Source organism: Artemia franciscana, chromosome 15 (assembly GCF_032884065.1).
Source record: "Artemia franciscana chromosome 15, ASM3288406v1, whole genome shotgun sequence".
Taxonomy (NCBI): Eukaryota; Metazoa; Arthropoda; class Branchiopoda; order Anostraca; family Artemiidae; genus Artemia; species Artemia franciscana.
This window is the reverse complement of record NC_088877.1, coordinates 33,815,087-33,838,690: the sequence shown is the minus strand read 5'-3', so window position 1 is coordinate 33,838,690 and position 23,604 is coordinate 33,815,087. Positions and strand designations below refer to the sequence as shown.

Here is a 23,604-nt window from a genome sequence, read left to right as displayed (position 1 = left end):
TCCACCTCCCCTAATATGTTAATATATAGCCTAAATTAAACGTTTTTGTGCTTTTTCTGTTTTTTTTTAATTTATTCAATATTGATCCAGTTAATGGGTTTTAATTTAAAACAAAAAAAGTACCATAGGCCCATTGTAAAATGCTTGGTAAATAAGTATTATTTTCAAACAAATCAGAATATTTAGATTTTTTTGGGCTATTTCAGTTATTTACACATTAGGGAGGGTATAAATTGAAGAATTCTTAGGAATGATACAAGTTAGTAGAGCTATCTTTAGGATTTTAAAGCTGGTTCATAATCCTTTGGTGTTTTACTTCTCAACAGCCTCAACTCTTCACTGATACTATACAACAGACAAGAAAAAATTAAATAGCCAAGAAAAACAATGGTAATGTCAGCCAGTGGACAGAAAAGAAGCAAAAATCACAGTAGCAGATATTTTGTCAGGGACTTTTGCCCAGCTGTCTTCAGTGCTAAAAAAAAAGAAAAAAAGAATGAACGCTAAGCTTTTGAAGTAACTCTTTACTGAGCAGAAGAAAGGTTGAATTAAACAAACCAAGTCAGAATAAATGAAAGACTATTCACCAATTAGATTAGACAAAAATTATCTGCTTAGTGATTGACTTTGCTTGTCACTGACCTAATTTTCATTAAAAGTGTAGTCAGATGATCTTAATTTGAACTAAAGAAAAATATTATTTGATACTTTAATTTTAAGTTATTATAAACTGGGTTTATAGGAATATCTCCAGTATCTTTATTTAAAGGAAGATCTCTTTTCATGAATGTTTAATTTCAATTGCCTCACCCTCCTAAAAGAATATGGGAAGCCATTTGCTTCAGGTATTGAAGTTCCCTCATTAAAAAGAACTAAATAATCTGAATTTTCAATGATATGGAGGGCCAAAACAGAATCAGTATCCTCATTTCATTTTAATTTTAGATCATAGAGAAATCTTGTGCTCATGCTATCATTCCCCCAGGAGCCAGCATTTACCTTCCCCCCAGAAAATACCCCACAGGGAATTCCTCCCTCCCCAAAAGAAAATCTCCCCTAGATAATTCCAGATCTTCATTAGAAAGGAAATTGGACTACTCTCCTGTTTAATTCAATTAAATTTGAACTACTCTCCTGCTTGTCAGAGGCAATCCTAAAATCCTATTGCTTTGCCTATAGTAAAGACCTATAAGGGTTCAAAGTACTAGTTTCTGTTCATTTATTTCCCCCTGAGGCATTTCATGTGGGGTGATTGAATAAACTTTGACGTATGCTAAATTAACTGGAAATTGAAAGTTCTAGTGCTTTTCTCTAAGATTTAGCCTGTTTTTTTTTTTTTGTTTTTTTTATAACAAATTGCAAATGAAAGTTCTTAAGCTGAACTGGCCAGCCATGACAACAAACAACAAAGAGAGATAAAAATCAACAAAAAAAAACAACAAACAAGACTGCAGCTAGTAGAGAGAAAAGGTATGAAAGACTAAAATAACACAGATATTTTGCCTATATGTAATTTTTCATCAGTTGCATTGATAATCTCATTGGCTGAAGACACCTAGTTTACATACAGGCAAAATATCTGCATTGTTTTAGTCTTTTATCTCTTTTCTCTCTACTGGCTACAGTCTTGTTTGATTTTTTGTTGTTGAGTTTTATCTCTCATTGTTGTTTGTTGACAAATTGCTACTGGATGAGTTGTTACTGACTGCAGTGTCTCTAAGAAATTCTCATTCTAGTTTAATGGCCATTGTGTTTCAGCAGAAGTTTTGAAAAAATCTTCAGGTAAATACAGAATTAGTTCTGAGAGAGAACAAGGAAAAGGTTGAGGTAGAAATTGATATATAATCCTCAGGACTATATCCAGGATTTTTTTTAGGGGAGGGATATTTTTCAGGGGGGGCTTTGGAACAGACAGGGGTGAAGATATAGTATTTTTATTGGGGTGGGTGGGTAAGAGGAGTGATATTGAATTAGGTCCTATTTAAGTGGTTGTGAAAAAGAGAAACTATTTAACAAACACACCACTTAATGAATTTGAAAACATTACATTCTACACTATAAACACATTAAACAGTCATAAATATAAGTGCTGCTGCTTGGTTTTTGCTAAAGTTGTCAGTAATAAGCTGCTACATAACAGTAGTATAGCATAAACAAGCTTTTGGTTGGGCAAAGGTAAATGCCATATACACTTGGTTTTTTTAGCCAGATTCACCACTAATGCTATGGTACATGCCCCCCTTCAATTCTGCCCAACCCCACACCCAGTGCAAGACATTCAATCTCATAATTGACCCAAGCTCTATTCTAATAGCCCTGGGAATTATGCTATTCATTTGCTTGTAATTTTGAATGTTTTTGGACTATAAAATTTTATTTGTTGTGCTAAACTTTTAATATATATAATTTCTTAGCATATTCTCATTAAGAGAAATATGTAGTAAAGCAAAAATAGTTAGAAGTCAGCATAGTATTATAGAAAGAGGTAGTCACCATATTTGTGGGTTAGTATGTGAATCCAAAACGTAAGGAATATGATGTTATCAGTGTTTATTAGAAATTTAAATGACAAATAAGAGAATTAGAGTTTCAATAAATACTGGACATAAAAATTAAAACAATTAAATAAGACCTGGAGCAGACTCCCCTCTACCAAATTCCATGACCAAACTACAACCAATTTGACCTATCTAGTTATAGTATGGATGTCATTATAAAAAGCACTAATCCTATTTTCTTTTTCAGTGATTTCTTTTTCATTCAGGAAATTAAATTCATTGTATATCTACCTTCTTATTCTTCAATGATTCCATTTATTTTATTCCATTTATTTCCACTTTTGAAAGTTATAAAACAAGAGAATCTAGTCTTGAACTTATAAATTTTAGGAATTAAAAGTATGTTAAATATCAGAGGAAAAAATTACCCAAGGAAATGTGGCTTAACAGAAAGCATTGAATATTTTCCAATTTTGCAATTAGCTAGGCTCAAATTTTTACTTAATGATAAGGTTTTAAAGGCAACATATTTGGAAAAATATTAATGTGAAATATCTTACAAATTGTAATGAACTCCTATTTTTCTTGTTTTCTTTATGTTGAAAACAAGTATGGATTAATTAAAAAACAATTATTTGCTTGAAGTAAAGAGCAAACTTCACACTTAAAATTAGTAACAGCTTTAAAGCTACTTAATAAGTTATAGTTCATTAACCATCTCCTGTTGAAGATGGCCTTCATCATTGACAGTGTCTGACTGTTCTGCTATTATGATCCATTACTTAGTTTATCAGTTATCATAGTGTTTCAAACCACTTCTTTACTTGTATTTGGTGGTTTTATAAATAAATCAAAGATGAAATATGTATGATATAAGAAATGTTGCTGAATACAGTTATTTAAAAATGTAAGGTGGTTAGGGTAGCATTTCTTAGGTTTAAATGCAGAAAAAAATTGCTTAATAATGGTAAATTTATCTTTTATTTGTTATATATATATATTTTTTTTTTTACAAAATGGATGTCCAAAATCAGACACTGTCCAAGTGCTGAGGTATTATCCTAGGCACAAGATTACCAAAGGGATAAACTAGACAGTTAATCAAATTTCTGATACTCATGGTGAAGGGGCATTACCTTTTTTAAGCCCAGGAAAAACAGAATTATTAAAAAATTTCAATAAAAGCTAAAAGTGTTGCTTAAAAAGAATTGCTCAACTGATCTTGTAGCTACAGGGCAGTTCTAAAACATCAATTTGACCCTATGTTTCCTAAGGAACACCTTATTTTATAATTTTACCTTATTTTACCAATTTTAACTTTCGCAGTAATTTTACAACACTAAGTGGATTGTTTTACTTACATGAATAGCATTATTAATAAAGATGGTAGATGAAATAAAGATATAAAAAGAAAGTCTGGTGGAGAGGCATGTGAACTAAGACTATAAATAAGAAGGAGCATCTTAAAAGCCATGATAATGACAGTAGTCAAGCATGGCTCTGACATACCAGAACATCAAAAAGGCATAGGAAGATTTCTTGAGGAATTTCCAGAGAAATTATCTTATTTTTATCAATAAATAACCTGCACAAAAAAGCAGTTTGATTCCATTTTAAAAGGCCAGAATATGAAAAATGTCAAGATGGCAAAAATGACAAAAATTGTGCTTCTTGGCCATCCACTTAGGGCTGAACTCAAAGTAGGTCTTCCTTTAATGGGTTTGGAACAGATCAAAAGGAAGGATTCATAGGGAATGCGGATGCAGAAAGTAAGATAAACTTTGAGAATAAAGAAGGGTTGATTTTATGCTTCAAGTTTGAATGTCTAAGAAAGCTATTTTATGTCTTAAAAAAAAGACAAGACAAAGTCAGAATTCTGAAAGTCTGTTGGATAGGTAAATTAAAAAAAAATTGATTGATTTTATGCACCAAGTTTGGATGTCTAGAAAAGCTATTTTATATCTTAAAAAAAGACAGGATAAAGTCATAATTTTTGAAAGTCTGATCGACAAGTAAAATTAAAAAAATAGTTATTTTTTAATTGATTTTATGTATCAATTTTGGATACCTGGAAAAGACATATTATGTTTTTAAAAAAAGATAAGATAATGTCAAAATTCTGGAAAGTCTGACAAGCAAGTACTTATGTACTGACTACAAATTTATGAATATTTCTCAAAAACAATTTTTCATATTATGTTTTAATTTTGATCATTGTAGTGAAATTGAATTTATTTTTTATTCTGGATATTTAGCTTACTCTTCAACTACTAGCTATAATGTAATTGTACATGTTCTAGAATATATAATATCATGTTTTAAGTGTTAGAACAATGTCACATTCTCAGAATGGCTTGACATTTACTTTTCATGTTTACTTCTGTATGGCTGTAAGCCCAAATCTTGTAAGGGCTGTATATTTCAAACCATATAAAGAGACATTTTTCACTATTTAGTAAAAGAAAACTAAAAAAATATGTTTTAATATAATTTTAAAACTCTAATCCTCTTTATGCAAATCTTCCCTTGATTAATATGGAGTTTTCTCAATTAAGTTGCTTGGTTGCAGGTGCATACAAAACTTAATGCTTTATTTTATGTTCTTTCTGAATATACTAACTTACTTTGCAAAGTTTATTTGAACCAAGAATGTGATACTTTGCTCTTTATAATTTGCAAGCAGAAATTGGTCACCAAAATTATAAATATCTTTTTTTAAAACAATCACAAATACTTACTTATCTCATTCCTGAAAGTACATTCCTTCACTTAGTCCCCTCTCCTCCCTGATGGCTAAATTTAAAACCCACTTTAAATATTGAAACTATTTTTTAGGAATCATGCAATTCTCTCCTTTTGCCAAATCACTAGTATTAGCTGTAAAATAAAAGAAGAAGAAAATAGTCATGCTATTGAAAAAGGTAGCTTGAATATATATAGCAGACCATATATTTACCCTGGTAAAGTGAAGCAAAAAACTTCTAGGAATGAAATAAGTAAGTATTTATGATCGTTTTAATGTAGTTTCAAAATCTTTGGTAGCCTTTTTCTAATGAGGACCGAGGTGTTACTTTAAGGGCTCAAAATAAAATTTTGTAGAGGAAGTATATTTGGAAATAGCATGAAAAGACACATTGAGTAGCATGTTAATTTTTACATAGCAAAATAGGCTAATAGAAAGAGCTCCATACTTACCTTTCCCTTAAACAAACACACCACTTAATGAATAACAATAAATCAACTAACAATAAAATGAATAAACAATAAAGGCACATTAAACAGTCATAAATATAAGTACTGATGCTTGGCTGTTGCTAAAGTTGTCAGTAATAAGCAGCTGCAGACAACAGTAGTATAGCATAAAGACGCTTTTGGTTGGGCAAAGATAAATGTCATATATGCTTGGGGTTTTTCAGCCAGATTCACCACTAATGCTGTAGTGCATGCTCCCCTTCGATTCTGTCAACCCCCACGCCCAGTGGAAGACATTCAATCTCATAATTCACCCAAGCTCTATTCTAGCTTTAGCGTTCAAACTTTAAACTTTTTGATTGGATCTATAGGAATGGGAAACATCAATGTAGTATAAATTTTACAAAGTATACCTTATGACACTTTATCTTCTGTTTATATTTGTATGAACAGAACTGGATATTTGATGCCTTTAAGAGTTTTTATAAACCTGTGAAGTGTTGCTCTCAGTCTCACCCCAAATAAAAGTTAATAACCTCACAACCCCCTTGTAATAAACTATAATTTGGGCTTGATTGTCAGTTTTATCATTTAAACTTAATTATTTCATCAGTCTCATTTATTGATGCATGCTTGTTCAATATAGTCTTATTTGATTCATTTGTACGTTTGTACACATATTTTAATGGTTCTAAAATGAAAGAGTTTTCTTATGCACGTGTGTACAAATTTTTAGAATAATCTGTTGTTACAATTGTTAGAAAATATAGACTACAAAGACATAGCCATTAAAAGATAAAGCATAAGAAATATGGCCTTTTGGCTTTGGTCACAGAATTATTCTAATGTTATATGTGTTGTTTCAGGGATTTTAATTCTCTTGAAGATATTGACAAATTGTCACCAAGAGAGCTCATACTTGGGGTGATTCATTGCCTAAAGCAGCTTAAAGCAGAAGGCAGTAACAGTATCCCTACTGATGTTTCCACAAGTTTGCCAGAAAAGTACAAGTTGTCAACATCTTTGGTGTCTATTATACAAGTATGCCTTTATCTAATTTTTTTAATTTCCTTTTTTTTACCATATCGTTAGTCTCGTTTGTATCATATTGTCTGTATGTAATAATAAAGAGTATAGGGATTGATGAAGAAAGGGGAATTCAGTTTTTCTGCGAATAAAAATAGGGAAAATATTCCCACCATATAACACTAGAGTAGTAAACTAAAAAGATACCTGTAAAAACAGTAATAAAATGTAAGTTTTTGTAACATTTCTTTGTTGCTTTTACTTCTCATTGGGCTGCAGATCAAAGAGAATTTTTGCCCCCTCCCCCTCCAAAAAGTGTTTGCATCCTCTGTTAATTACCATGTTTTCTAGCCTAGCCTTGGAGTGCCATTTAGAGGCCCCCTAGATTCTTTTACCCCATTCCCTTCCCTACCCACTTTGTATTTTAAGCATTTTTTTTTGGTATTTTTATTGAAAAAAAAAAGAAAATCTTCCGTCTCCTAGATTTTGAAGAATTCTTCTTTAGGTATCTTCTTTTAAAAAGATAAAAACAATCCTTGCCACATTCCCATATTTTTGTGAATTGGTACCCCCGGCCTATATTATTAACAATAAAAAAATGATTTAAAAAATGTATACTTTCAGGAACTTTGAGTAGATACAAATAAACTCAGAGTTTGATTTGAATATGAATTTTGATAAACGAACAATGAGCTTGTTTCAATTTTTCTACATGTGTTGGGTAGCCCTGTGCTGTGATCGGTGCTACGTCTTTTTGGTTTATATCAATGTTGAAGGGCCAACTCTTTTGTCACTTTTCATACTCATTGGTACCATGGTATGCGCCTTTAGTTAAATTTCTAAATTGATCTTGGGAGTATGTAATTTTGGGATACCTAATGCTTGAAAGGTCTCTGTAAGCATAGGCGTCTTCTGAAATTTTCTTGGAATATGCAGTGTTTTTAGAAACTTGCTAGAATTAAAAAAAAAGTTTAAATTCCTAAAAACTTACCTCTTCGTATTTGTTAGAAATCTCGTGTGTCTCCATCAGGATCAGATGGCCTATTTGAATCTTGTATTATCTGAGAGTGTTATTTTTACATTGATGAAGATTTATAAATTTATTTATCAATGATTAGATTTACCAGGGAAATAATGGTCTAGAGTAAGTTTCTGGATCTAGTATTTCTCAAGTGTCATCTTATTGTCAATCGTGGCTTACAATCTAGCTAAACCTGAAGAATGAGTTTAGAGGGGCAAAATATCTATTGTATTTATCAGTAGTTATATAATTATCAATTGACTTTAATTTGAGGAGTGAGTTTTAAAATATTAATTGATACGTCTACTTGACGCCCTATGATTTTTGACTGGCCCTGAAGGATTTTTATCCTTTTTTTTCTAGAATTTACTTCTAATTTTATCTGTGGAAGGAATAACAGGAATTATGTATCCGTGCTCACTTTCCTATTATAGGAGTAACAGGAAAGTACAGGAAAGGCATTATGGAGTGGATTAAAGTGACATGAAATGCAGGCCATGTGAAAAATTTCCAAAAATGTGGAAGATACAGCTATATAGCAAAATAATAATATATTAAATTGGCCTATTGAGATTGAGAAATTGAGAGGAGAGAGTTGAAATGGGACACTTGAAAATGGGAGTGGGGCTTCAGTTAATCACAAGAGTAGTGTTTAACAGATGGGCAAAATATTTTAAGAATGTATTGAACCATGATGAATTTGAAGGAAATACTATAGGGAGTGAAGCAACATTTATTTAGCAGGGAAGAGTTACAGTGCTTAAAGGAACAAAAAATACAAAAAAGCCTCATGTGCTGATAGTGTGGTACATGAGTTCTGAAATATTGTGGTTGCAAAGTTAGGTTTTTTTTTTGTTAGTCTGTTTGGATGTTAGATATGATTTAACAAAGGGATGTGCGTAGAGATTTTAGGAAAACTTAAATCTCATTGTGAGAGGGATGATAGGAATGAATGTAGTAATCACAGAGGCATTAGGAAGATTTGTGTTGGTACTAAATTACTTAGCATGATGATACTTATCAGAGTAAGGGAAGTTGTATTTAAGATTTTAAAAGAAGAACAAAGAAGTTTTAGGAAGAGAAGAAGATGGATCAACTAGTTTTCCCTCTTAGATTAACAATTCACCAAATTCCTTTGGTGCTATGTTTTATAAATTATGAACAGGCATTTGATTCAAATGAAAAAAAAACTTCAGTGAAGGTCCTATCCTTGCAAGGTGTACTAAATAAGTAATATTAAAGTGATTTGAGCTGTTAAACGAGGATAATATTGGCTCAGTTAATGTTGACAGTGAGGTTATTGGCTGGGGAAGTGTGGAATCAGTTGTTAAGCAGGGTTGTACCTTATCCCCATTTATATGGAATAGTTTGATGGACTTTGTCCAAAGGAGCACAGCAAAAATTATCAAAGAATATGGTATCAAATGAAATGGTAAAACTCTCTCCTAGACTTAAACCAGACAGATATTCTAGTATCCTAGATAAAAACGCTAACAAAAGGAACGAAGTTTTTGAGGTTTTGAGAGTTTGGTCTGAAAATATGCTCAAATTAATTTTAAGAAGAATAAGTTGTTTAGACTAAAAATAAGGAAAGGTGAAGGAAGGATGATTGGTAATGGGAAAATCGGTCAAGTGGATAACTTTATTTACTTGGATAGTATCATTCGAAAAGATGGTAGAGGCAATGAAAATGTTAAATGTAGAATAGTCAAGGATTAGGGTGTTTATCATAGTTGAAAAATGTTTGGAAGAATAGGACGATAGGTTTTTGAACTAAGTTTTGAGTATTAAAAGCCACAGTAATGGTAGTGGTCAGGCATGGCTCGAAACATACGTTCTTTTGAAAGGCTGAGAAATATGTGTTAATTATTTTTCAGGAATGTTGTCTTTTAGGAAGACTGGGGCTTTGTCCAAGGTCATTGATAAATTTAGGAAGTCGTTTTACTGATCATATATGAAACAATTAGTTGTTCAAAAAGCGTAGTCCAATCCTATTTTTTAAGACTGTAATAAAATAAGATTAAGATGACTAGGCCCCCTGCAATGGGTGAAGGAGGTTAGATCGCCAAATGTTGTGGTTTTTACCTTTCTTCTGGGGCCAAATTTATAGCAGGTCATCCCCAGTGGAGGTGGACCGAGGTCATATGAAAGGATTTGACGGAAATTTGAACTTCACAGGCGAGGATAAAAACTACAGCTTTTAATGGACTGGGGTGAAGGAGGCGCGTACGTGGTTGTGTTGGCCCAGGTGGCTCTCTGCAGCAAAGAATTGTTTTAAGAAGCTGCTCATTACAAGAATTTGCTTTTCAGTGTAATTCCGAATGCGAAAATTCTTTAGACCCATCTATAGTGTCTAAAAAGAGAATGTTTGCATAAATTTAAGAAAAGCCCCCCCCCCCCTGTTTGATTTTGTATGCGATTGCACTATAAACTAACATATAATTAGGAGAGATTTGAACTTCTAATCTACAAAAATATGAACTTACTTGTTCTTTATGGTAATGATGTTCATTGATGCGCGTTTATTTTTCGGTTTCTTTTCCTTAAGGAGTGATTATACTTAACCAGTGAATCTTAACGTCCGTAGAGTGCTCATTTGGCTCAGAATTCAATTATCTGGGCATTCTGAAACGAATTGATTCGAAAGGAGTTTTTAAATAGATATAGCCCTATGTCATGACTCTTCCACGCTTTCACGCTCTCACTTTTATTCCTTAAACATTTTTGATTTTTCTGGCTAGCAGGAACCATAAAGTGTTAGGAACATAAAGTATTTCGTAATTCTTATGGGAGAAAAAGTACTAGTCCTTTTGATCATAATGTAATTGTTTGTGTATTATACTTCCAAAATCTTGCTTGTGAAACTTCACGATAAGAATTACAACAATTTTATACAATCAACAGCCACAGAATTACTTGTATACGATTAATGTAAAAGGGGTGTGATTGTCGGCTTGGAAGAATTAATCTTTGAAGATTTGAACCCTAAAAATAGACTAAGTTAAATAGTAAATAAATGTGTAAAAGCCGAATAACCCAAGTGCAGGGTATATTCTTATACCTGAAAAAAGGAAGGATGAATAGTAAGGTAAACATTTGAACAATGATTAGGGTACTAGAAGTCACGGTAACAGCAGTGGACGAGTATGGCTCTGAAATGTAGACGCTTAGAAAGACAGGAAAATTTGGTGGATGTTTTTTCGGAGGAACTGTCTAAGGACGGGTCTAGGCACTCATTTGAATGATGGTAAATAAAGAAATAAGATGTACTAAAAACTGGGTTTGATCCCACTTTTTAGGGCTATAATGAAAGAGAAGTTAGGATTGTTAGGTCATATTATGCAAATGAAGAATAGTAGGTTGCTGAAAATTGCGCTTTTTAGTAATATATGGGTCGGGAGGTTTGATCAGAAAGAATATAAAGGGAATAGGCAGTCCACTGGAGGAAGTAAAAAGTGCAGGTCTGGACAGATTGGGATGGAGAAACAACTGGTGGGTTTGGGCCTCAGGTGGTTTGGTGCTGCTGTGATAAGTTTTTGGTAATTTTAGTAGTTTCAACGAAGTTTGAGCTACCTAAGTGCAATTTTTCCGTGTGAGTAGAATATATCATGCTGCAGACCTTAGAAAATAAAATTCTAGGATAGTGCATAATCTGAGTATAGCTAGTCCCTGTTGTTTGTGGGTAATAAATGTTATTAATATTATTATTATACTCTTCAGCGGGAATCAATGTTATCTTCTATTTGTAATCTTCTATCTATGCATACTTTATATATAGATAATTTATATCTATATATTCTATATGGTATCTATATGTTATCAATATGTATCTTCTATATGTACTCTCTATGGGAAATCAAAGTTATCTTGTATTTCTTTGTGTAATTTTACCCTTAATTGATGAGTAGTGGTGAAATAAGTCGAATTATTTTAGGGGTTCTTGGATCCTTTCTCATTACTGCTCATGCAGTACTGATAATGCCCCACTGACGAATTTATTATTTGTGTCTGAAAAAAGTATAAAATATATTGTACAATATATGTAACATAGTGTGAAATACTTTTTGTAATTTAAATGTTCTAACTTATCATATTTACTTCTTCAAAGACTGTTTAGAGCTTTTTGTCCAAAATTGTAGACAAGAATTTCGTCCGAGCTTCAATTTTGATCTTGCCCCCAAGTCTATAGCTCTGACCATGACCATGACATTCCAATATGGAATGTCAATTTAATGCAGGAAAACCTACGCTCAACCAGCCTTATGTCCTCAGAATTCGTACTATTACATCCCCCTACGTACGCCTAAGAGTTTCGGTAAAATATTATGTTCTTTTGCAGAATATTGGTTATCATGGCAACCTTGGCTACGATACATTTCTCTATGGTAGTGAAAGTGAATTGAAGAAGATTTTGCTATTTTTGCAGGGACTGCTTCCTTCTGACAGAAAAATTGATATAGCTGCTCATGGTATGAAAATAGTCCCTAATGAGCTTTATAGTATCACTCATAGGTCGGGATTATCTTTTTAATATTGTATTTTTTCAAGAAATGAAAAAAATTATCCTGTTTTGCCATTTCGTTGTTCTTTTTGTCGGGATGGCGAGGGACAAAATGCATTTTCCAATATCAAGTGGAGTATATTTTTGTTTTTTCAATGAGAATACCAAAAAAGTCATTTTCAATGAAAATGCTACCAAAAATATATTTCGAAAATCTGATGGAGATTGAGCTTAAAGTATAAGGGGACACAAGCCCCTTGCCGCTCCCCAACTGATGCCACTATTTTTACCCTACCAAGTTACTGACCTAAAACTAGGATGTATGATCGTTACAGCTATACAACCAATATCTGATCTAACCTAAGTGAAAAATCAAGATACCAGTGCAATTGAAAAAGAAATATGAATAAAAATTATCATAAAAAGCTGTATCATGATTACTCCAAGGATATATAGCTAATAGCGATAAAGTCGGCTCTCATTGAAACGGTTGCTTAATTAAGTCTTTGCTATTTTCGTACCTAAACAGTCGCAGCTTCTAGGCTCAAGATCGGAATATATATAAATAATATATATATATATATATATATATATATATATATATATATATATCTATATATATAAAATAAGTTGTTTGTGGGTTATGTCTGTCGAGTGACGTCATTTCATCATGTCGTCATGAAGTTAGTTGTCGTCATGTTTGTTATGACGATGATGTCATTAAAGGTATTTAAGAAAATCATTCAAAGACAAATTTTTAATTGTAAGAAGATCGTGGACGGAAAAATGTTTAATTGTAAAATGACTGAAGAACCTACAATAGCAACAGCCGAGGAAGCTGCTCAAAGAGTCTATGCCAAAAAACTTGCGGCTGATAGAGAAAGTAAGAAAAGAAAGCGTGCCGAGGAATCACAAGAACAGTAAGAAAACAGGCTTGCGGCTGATAGAGAAAGTAAGAACAGATAGCGTGCCGAGGAATCACAATATATATAGCCTATATATATATATATATATTTATATATATATATATATATATATATATATATATATATATATATATATATATATATATATATATATATATATATACTATATATATATATATATATATATATATATATATATATATATATATATATATATATATATATACTATATATATATATATATTATATATATATATATATATATATATGTATATATATATATATATATATATATATATATATACTATATATAAATATATATATATATATATATATATATATATATATATATATATATATATAAATATATATATATATATATATATATATATATATAAATATATATATATATATATATATATATATATATATATATATATATATATATATATATATATATATATATATATATATATATATATATATATATATATATATATATATATATATATATATATATATAAATGAACGGGACACAGGGACACAACTACAACGGGGACGCCGGGTGGCACAGGGGGATATATAAATGATAACGGGGACACAGAGAATGTTCGATTAGCAATCACATGATAGATCTGAATACGGATTTGTTTTTCCCATGGACAATTATGACAGCGAAACATGTTGTATATTCGCAAGTTTTACGTTGTTAAAAACACGTACATATATATATATATATATATATATATATATATATATATATATATATATATATATATATATATATATATATATATATATATATATATATATATATATATATATATAGTATATATATATATATATATATATATATATATATATATATATATATATATATATATATATATATATATATATATATATATATATATATATATATATATATATATATATATATGTATATATATATATATATATATATATATATATATATATATATATATCCACAGGTGTATATTCGCAAGTTTATATTCGTTGTAATATTCGTTGCAAGTAATTATGCAAGCAATATATTCGTTGTAATATTCGTTGCAAGTTATATTCGTTCGCAAGTTTATGCTACAGTTGCATATTCGCAAGTTTTACGTTGTTAAAAACACACACACACACATATATAACTAAATACAACTATATAACACATACAACTATATATAACACATAACTATATATAACTATATACAACTATATATGACACATACAACTAAAAAAGGTAAAATACAAAAGAAGAAAAAAAACTAAAAAAGGTAAAAACTACAAAAAAAACTAAAAAGAAAATACTAAAAAAACTAAAAAAGCTAAAAAACTAAAAAAAAGGTAAAACACTAAATACTAAAGCTAAAAAACTAAAAAAAAGGTAAAAAACTAAATACTAAAAAAGAAAAAAAAAACTAAAAGAAAACTAAAAAAGGTAAAAACAACAAAAAAAATAAAAAGAAAAAAAAACAAAAATTAATAAAAAGAAACTAAAAAAACTAAAAACTGAAAAAGAAAAATAACTAAGAAAAGGAAAAAAACTGAAAAATAATGGAGAAAAAGAAAACTAAAAACCGGGACACAGGGAATATAAATGACGACCGGGACACTCAAAGAGAAATTACAGACTGGGACACTCAAAGATAAATTACAGACCGGGACACCGGGACACAAATGACGACCGGGACACAGGGAATATAAATGACGGCTGGGACGCTCAAAGAGAAATTACAGACTGGGACACTGGGACACAAATGACGACTGGGATACTGGGAATATAAATGACGACCTGGACACAGGGACACAACTACAAGGCGGGTGCCGGGGCACAGGAAGATATATAAATGACGACGGGGACATAGGTAATGTTCGATTAGCAATCACCATCAACAAAGCTCAATGGCAATCATTAGAATAATCAGGTATAGGTCTGAATACGGATTGTTTTTCATGGACAATTTTATGTTGCATGTTCAAGAGTCGGTAAACCTGACAATCTATTTATATGCACAGACAATGGGACATCGAAGAATGTTGTATATTCGCAAGTTTTACGTAGTTAAAAACATATATATATATATATACTAGCTGTTGGGGTGGCGCTTCGCGCCACCCCAACACCTAGTTGGTGGGGCGCTTCGCGCCCCCCAAGCCCCCCCGCGCGCGTAAGTCGTTACGCGCCATATTAGTTACGTGCCATTGTAGTTGTGTCCCTGTGTCCCATCTGTGAATATAGATAGATTCATATATGTGTTTCAAACTACGTAAAAATTGCGAATATACAACATTCTTGGCTTCCCATTGTCTGTGCATGTACAAAGCCGTATGTACTAATAATGACGTCATATGCAAACGCTCTTTTTACAAACAAACAAACATGCATACACACAACTCGTTTTTATATAGATAGATAGATAGATAGATACAATACAAATTTACTGCGTAAAACTTGCGAATATACAACATTCTTCGCTGTCCCATTGTCGCTGCATATAAATAGATTGTCAGGTTTACTGACCCTCGAACATGCAACGTACAATTGTCCATGGGAAAAACAATCAGTATTAAGATCTATACCACATTTTTCTAATGATTGACCTTGAGCTTTGTTAATGGTGATTGCAAATGCTAATAGAATTGGGAATTGCAATCTTTTAAATTGAAAAGGCAGATCCGTTGGAATCATGGGAATGCGAGGAATAAGAACAGCCTCACCCTCAAAAGGCCCTGTCAAGATTGTGGCCTCTATTAGGTTTTCCATTGTTTTTTTTTACGGCAAGTCGCGTGCCATTGCAAAGCTTTGGTGGGTTGATATTTCTTAAAAGTATTATTGGTACGCCTATTTTTAGTTGTAGCACGTGTGGTGGAAACCCTGAAAGATCCACGGAATTTAAAAATTCAGATGGATAATTAACCGCTTCATTTGAAAAGATGTTGCAATTGGGAAACGATTGTCCTTTCAGCGTTGGGAGAAATTTCGCAACGTGCATTCAATTCAGAATTTCTATCATTGATGAAGTACAATTGTAAAAATTTATGATTCTCGCCTGAGAATGGTAGAAGGGACCCTGCTCTATGATAAATTTGCCCTTTTACTTTGAAAGTAGACATAAATTGATCTGGATTTTCGATTTGGGCTCCAAACGACGTCATTTGGAAACATGAGTTATATTTTCTGATTTGTGACAAAAAACGCTTATATTCTGACGTAGTTCCAGTAAGGAAAGTCTTCAATGGCTCTGGTGGTGCAGCCAATAGAGGAAGTTTAACTTTTTCCTGAGGCGCAACACATTCCCATTGTTTCACCATTGAATTTCAAGGCCTTGCAATAGGGACAAATTTTAGACATTGTCTCGATTTGAACACATCTACTCAAGCTATAATCATCGACTGGGTTGTACCTGAATGCCAGGCGATAACTTTCAGGTTGCTCTGATTCCTCGGCACGCTTTCTTTTCTTACTTTCTCTATCAGCAGCAAGCCTGATTTCTTGCTGTTCTTGTGATTCCTCGGCACGCTTTCTTTTCTGACTTTCTCTATCAGCAGCAAGTTTTTTGGCATAGACTCTTTGAGCATCTTCCTCGGCTGTTGCCATTGTAAGTTCATCAGTCATTTTAAAGTTAAACATTAGTAGATTTCTACGTGAACGCATGTCTTAAATATCTTTAATGACGTCACCGTCATAACAAAAATGACGACAACTAACTTCATGACGTCAGTCAACACACAAACATGACGTCACCTGACAGACACATCCACAGACAACTTATTTTTATATAAATACTAGCTGTTGGGGTGGCGCTTCGCGCCACCCCAACACCTAGTTGGTGGGGGCGCTTCGCGTCCCCCCCAAGCCCCCCCGCGCGCGTAAGTCGTTACGCGCCATATTAGTTACGCGCCATTGTAGTTGTGTCCCTATGTCCCACCTGTGAATATAGATAGATATATATATATATATATATATATATATATATATATATATATATATATATATATATATATATATATGTTTTTAACTACGTAAAACTTGCGAATATACAACATTCTTTGCTGTCCCATTGTCTGTGCATATAAATAGATTGTCAGGTTTACCGACTCTTGAACATGCAACATATAATGGTCCATGGGAAAACAATCCGTATTCAGATCTATACCTCATGATTCTAATGATTGCCCTTGAGCTTTGTTGATGGTGATTGCTAATCGACCATTCCCTGAGTCGCCATCGTCATTTATATATCCCCCTGTGCACCCCGGCGTCCCCTTTGTAGTTATGTCCCTGTGTCCCGGTCGTCATTTATATTCCCTGTGTCCCGGTCGTCATTTGTGTCCCGGTGTTCCAGTCTGTGATTTCTCTTTGAGTGTCCCGAGCGTCATTTATATTCCTTGTGTCCCGGTGTCCCGGTCGTCATTTATATCCCCCTGTGCCCCCCGGCGTCCCCATTGTAGTTGTGTCCCTGTGTCCCGGTCGTCATTTATATTCCCTGTGTCCCGGTCGTCATTTGTATCCCGGTGTCCCGGTCTGTATATACATTCGTTTTTTAGTTTTGTTTTTCTCCTTTATTTTTTTCCTTTTTTCTTTTTTTTCTTTTTTAGTTTATTTAGATTTTTAGATTTTTTAGTTTTTTTATTAGTTTTTAGTTTTTTTGTAGTTTTTACCATTTTTTTAGTTTTTTTAGTTTTTTTTTTTACTTATGTCCTGGTCGTCATTTATACTCCCTGTGTCCCGGTCGTCATTTGTGTCTCGGTGCTTTGTTGATTGCTAATTTATATTATATTTATATTTATATTTTTTATATTTATTGATATTTTTTAGTTTTCTTTTTCTCTTATTTTTCAGTTTTTTCCTTTTTTTTAGTTTTTTCTTTTTTAGTTTTTAGTTTTTTTTTTTTTTTAGTTTTTTTTAGTTTTTTTAGTTTTTTAGCTTTTTTAGTTTTTTTATTAGTTTTTAGTTTTTTTTAGTTTTTGCCTTTTTTTAGTTTTTTAGCTTTTTTAATTTTTTTTCTTTTAGTTTTTTTTGTAGTTTTTACCTTTTTTAGTTTTTTTTCTTCTTTTGTATTAGTGTGAAATAATTCAGACGTCATATGCGGACAAACACGACGTCACTCGACAGACAGACAGACAGACATAACCCACAAACAACTTATTTTTATATATATTTATTCATATTTTTTTAGTTTTCTTTTTCTCTTTTATTTTTCAGTTTTTCCCTTTTTTTTAGTTTAATATATGGATTTAATTTAAAGTAATATATGGATTTAATTTAAAGTAATATATGGATTTAATTTAAAGTAATATATGGATTTAATTTAAAGTAATATATGGATTTAATTTAAAGTAATATATGGATTTAATTTAAAGTAATATATGGATTTAATTTAAAGTAATATATGGATTTTGATATATGGATTTAAGTCAAGGGAGAAAAATTGTAAGAATTGATTTGAAACGTCTGTTGTTGTATTTTTAATGTTATCTGTATTCTAAATTTATTTCCTGTAAACGTTTACGAAGTATAGTTTTTGAAATTTTGGATTATGATTTTTGTAATTAGGTATCTCTTCGAATATTGCGCACTTAAATTTATGCTAGACTGATGAATGCCCGGGGTGCTTCCTATTCTAGTTTAGTGTTTTGCTCATTGAATAAGATTTGCTAAAAGTATTGTATTGTAAATGAGATATGCAAAGAAGCGAACCCAATAGTTGTCCGTTAAATTGGGTTTTTGTGCTATTTTATTAAATATTGTGTTTTGTATTGGGCCTAAATTAAGGATTTGTAATTGTTTTCCTCTATTTTTTCAGAAGAGCGTGAGAAGTTGATTAAGCAGGTTCAGAATCAGATAAATGTTCTCGAAGCACCAACAGCAAATGCTTACTGGAAAACTCGAGGTATACTATGTAGTTATGCTTAAGTAAAAATTTATGTTGGAAAAGAATTGCCACGATTAATAAAAAATGAATGCCAAAATTACTATCTTGATATGCACTTCTTAGCACTAAGTGTTGTACCCAATGCTTACAGCACAATAAATATGTTTAAGTAATTGTTTATGTTAGAAAAGAGTAGCCACGATGGTTAAAAAAGTAACAAAGGTTAATATAGTGAAATGTACTTTTTAGCACAAACCATTTTCCATAATAAGTCTAGCATAATAGTTTATCTCTATGGATAGGTTTAAATAATGCCTTAGAATTGACATAAAAAACAATAATAAGAAACTTGTAACACTATAGATTTGTTAGAAAAGAATCATAATGGCTAATAAAAAACAAAAACGAACTTTAGTATTGTGAAATTCACTTTGTAGCACAACAGTTATAGCACCCTTTAAATAATATAGTATGTCATTTATTTTACTTCCAGATAAATGCCTCGTTTGCCCTTAATATAAATTTGCTTTTTGCTACTCTTAATTTTTCTTTTGCCCTTTATATGAATCCACTTTCCGCCGCTCTTTAGATGTATTGATTTTTATAGCTCTAAATTCGATTGAAAAATTTATCAGCTTTTAACATTATATTTTTGCGAAGATTGCTTAAGTGCAAACTGACATAATCTTTTCTCATTACTCGGATGATGGTAGGTTGAGTTTTCAAAAGTCAGTGACGCTTATTTCGTTTTGATTGGTCCGCAGCCCCCTTGCCCACGAAAGAAGTGAGTTTCTGTTTAACTGTTTTGCAGTTAGTTCGTGTTGAATTCACGTTGAGTTCCTTTAGAGTTTGTCTTGAGTTTTGTGGCCTAACTGTACGAGTTGAAAATTAAAGTGAGTTTATTTTTAAACTCACTTAGACTCACGATTGGCTACTTTTTAACCCGAATTAGGTGGGGCAAGGTTGTGAGACTTGAAGGTGTCAGCTGTGTTGAAGATATTTCCCAAAGAGAGGGGGGACATCAAAACAGCGGTTTGACTTTGCCGATGTATGACCGGGTAATCATGGGCTAAAGAGATCTTAGACTTTAAGAGAACGTAGATTTTAGGCGAGGTCTTAATCGTGGCCATAACAGCTTTGTATGTAATATTTGTTAAAGTGTGGTACCCGTATGTACCTTAACTAGTATCACAGCCAAGTTTAAATATTATCATTTGTTAGTAAAGAATTGCTACGTATAATAAAAATTAATAATAAAAGTTATTATTCTGAAATGTGCTAATCATTATGCCCAAATCAATATGCACAGTAGCTTTAAATTTTAAACGCAAATCTGATTTTATCCCTAAAATAAATTTTGTTATTTGGGATTGGCATTTAAACAGAATAATTTTATATTTCAGATTATTGATTTACAACCGCAAATATGCACAGCTGATTTTTCGACTATGGCGATAATGAACCTGTTAGAGTTGTTATCAAATGCTCTTGTTAAACTGATGATTTTTTTTTATATGGTAGAGCTTTCTGGAATTTATTCTCAAGAAAGACTCGCTCTCAAATAATGATTTCTTTTTTTTTGGGGGGGGGATTTTAGGATGCATAAAATGAATTCAATTCCTTTAGGATACGTTTGACTTAATTTCTTATGCCAGATATATATAAAAAAAAAAATCACAAACAAATAACAAAGAAACACAGACAAAGTGATTGCATTACTAAGTTTAGCTTATAGATTTAGTGTATAAAGTCAAGTACTATGGGTCTTATGAAAAGTTTAATTGCATTATTAAATTTAGCAGATAAATTCAGAAATAGCAAACTTCCCTAAACAATAAATTTCTGCTTATTTTTTTTTTTAACTGTGAGTGATCAAAGGCTGATCATATTTTCCATTCAGTTTAAGAATTTATCTTATCATTTATGTACTGTAGTCTTTATGAATAATGCTCTTCTTTTTTGTTTGTTTTTTAAGACGTCATATTTATTTATTATTATTTTCGTATTTTTACTATTATATATATGTTTTTTAAGACCTTTTTGTTTGTTTTTTAAGACGTCATATTTATTTATTATTATGTTCGTATTTTTACTATTATATATATTCATGTATTGTCATTAATTTATTGTTTATTTTATTATTGTTTTTATTTTAATATTTATTATTTTCAGCGTCACTTCTAGCAAATGCAAGCGAGTCGGAAAGACATGCTTTATGGAAAGTTCTCCAGAAAATATCTATTCAAAGAGGAAATAAAAAGGTAATTATTTAATTTCTTGCACTGGCATGCCTGCAGAGAGGAGGTGTTTCCATTTCCTGAGATTTCCTGAGGTCTTGTGCCATATCATGAGAAATTGCAAAACCTTGGCCTAAAAATCTATTTTTTAGTGTATCCCCCCCCCCTCTTTAATAAGAAAAATAGTATCATCTTCTTTTTAGGTATATACTCTATGTTGTCCTATGTAAATAGGATTCTTAGTCACAATATTTAGGCGTTTGCCAGTTTTTACTTATGAAGGATGGTAGACTGCCAAAGACCGTGCTTTTTGGTCATCTGTAGTCTAGCTGTGGTCTAGCAAAGTCCTCAAATGGGATGCGATTGCAATACTCTTAGGTCACTCGGTTCGCTGCGACTGAAGACTGTACTAGCCCAACGGTCAACTGCCTGGAGTAAATCTTTTTCGGGGGGTCCTTAACGCTTGTTAAGGTGAGCCCGCCGGGTTCAAAACACCCATTACTAGCAGGCGTACATAGCGGCAACACCATAGTCGATCCCGAGTGCCTAGACAAGTATGCGCTGGTCCTGACCGAGTTCAAACTAAGGAAATCCAAGGTTCTCTTTCAACTACTGTATTAACTGAAAATGCAGTGCAAGCACGAGACAACCAATAACATTTATAAAAACGCCTAGCAACACCTAAATCACACTTACTTATGCTATATCCTTTTTAGACGACGAATGACTTAAAAACAAGCGCCAAGGCTAGAAAACCTTACTTTTTATACTTTCTCAAAAAACCACATTTTTCCAGCCAGGTACTTTTCTGTGGTTAAATGACGTGCGCCGAACCGGCTAAAACTCGATAAAGATTTATTAATTAGATTTTTGGAGAGGAATGTTTTTTAACATTGAATCAATAATAGTTTATATTCATTTAGATAATATCATTAATTATAATGATATCATTACAGGATGGTATCATAAGAAATAATTCAAAGAAAATTGAAACTTCATAGGCGGGGGGGGGGGTAAAGAGTGTATAATATAAGTAAAAAATGAATTTGATAACCCAACTTTGATGGAATTTGTCATCATTTTAGCCTTATTTGTTATCTTGATGGTAAGACAAGATCACTTTTCGTAAAAAAAAAAACAGCCAAAATTATCATAACCAAAAGAAAGTAAAGTTTGGAATTTTGACAAAAAAAATCTGAAAAGCTAAAACAAAATCTTGATAAATATAAAGGAATGTAATCATATAGGCCCTTCCACTCTTTTTACCATGACGTCATGTTTTCATGTTTGTTGAGTTAACTTTTTTTTCAATTTTCATAGCCTGTATTTATTCTCCTTGTTCGAAAGTTATTCTCTATATAGATTTTAATGTTTCTAGCTTAAATGGTATAGCTAAAAATCTAGCAGAAGGAGTAAGATAATTTACTAACATACATTACTTGATTTTATACGTATACTAGCTGTTGGGGTGGCGCTTCGCGCCACCCCAACACCTAGTTGGTGGGGCGCTTCGCGCCCCCCCAAGCCCCCCCGCGCGCGTAAGTCGTTACGCGCCATATTAGTTACGCGCCATTGTAGTTGTGTCCCTATGTCCCACCTGTGAATATAGATAGATTTATATATGTGTTTCAAACTACGTAAAAATTGCGAATATACAACATTCTTGGCTTTCCCATTGTCTGTCCATATACAAAGCCGTATGTACTAATAATGACGTCATATGCAAACGCTCTTTTTACAAACAAACAAACATGCATACACACAACTCGTTTTTATATAGATAGATAGATAGATAGATACAATACAAATTAACTACGTAAAACTTGTGAATATACAACAGTCTTCGCTGTCCCATTGTCTGTGCGTATAAATAGATTGTCAGGTTGACCGACCCTCAAAGATGCAACATACAATTGTACATTGGTAAAGCAATCTGTATTAAGATCTATACCGCATTTTTCTAGTGATTGCCCTTGAGCTTTGTTGATGGTGGTTGCAAATGCTAATCGAATTGGCAATTGCAATCTTTTAAATTGAAAAAGCAGATCCGTTTGAATCATGGGAATGCGAGGAATAAGAACAGCCTCACCCTCATAAGGCCCTGTCAAGATTGTGGCCTCTATTAGGTTTTCCATTGTTTTTTTTACGGCAAGTCGCGTCCCATTGCAAAGCTTTGGTGGGTTGATATTTCTTAAAAGTATTATTGGTACGCCTATTTTTAGTTGTAGCACGTGTGGTGGAAACCCTGAAGGATCTATGGAATTTAAAAATTCAGATGGATAATTAACCGCTTCATTTGGTTCCAAAATACAAAT

At 32.1% G+C, this 23,604-nt stretch overlaps 1 protein-coding gene across 1 annotated transcript in view; it reads left to right on the top strand.

The window, feature by feature from the left end:
- The window catches only part of LOC136036387 (coiled-coil domain-containing protein 22 homolog), a 76,832-nt gene continuing 53,228 nt past the window's right edge, over window positions 1–23,604 (top strand). Inside the window, exons 1-5 of the mRNA XM_065718571.1 lie at window positions 1–17; window positions 6,557–6,731; window positions 12,077–12,206; window positions 18,984–19,070; window positions 21,225–21,313. Coding sequence (XP_065574643.1) covers window positions 16–17; window positions 6,557–6,731; window positions 12,077–12,206; window positions 18,984–19,070; window positions 21,225–21,313 — 483 coding nt within the window. The 5' untranslated portion in view covers window positions 1–15. The remainder of the gene's footprint in view (window positions 18–6,556; window positions 6,732–12,076; window positions 12,207–18,983; window positions 19,071–21,224; window positions 21,314–23,604) is intronic.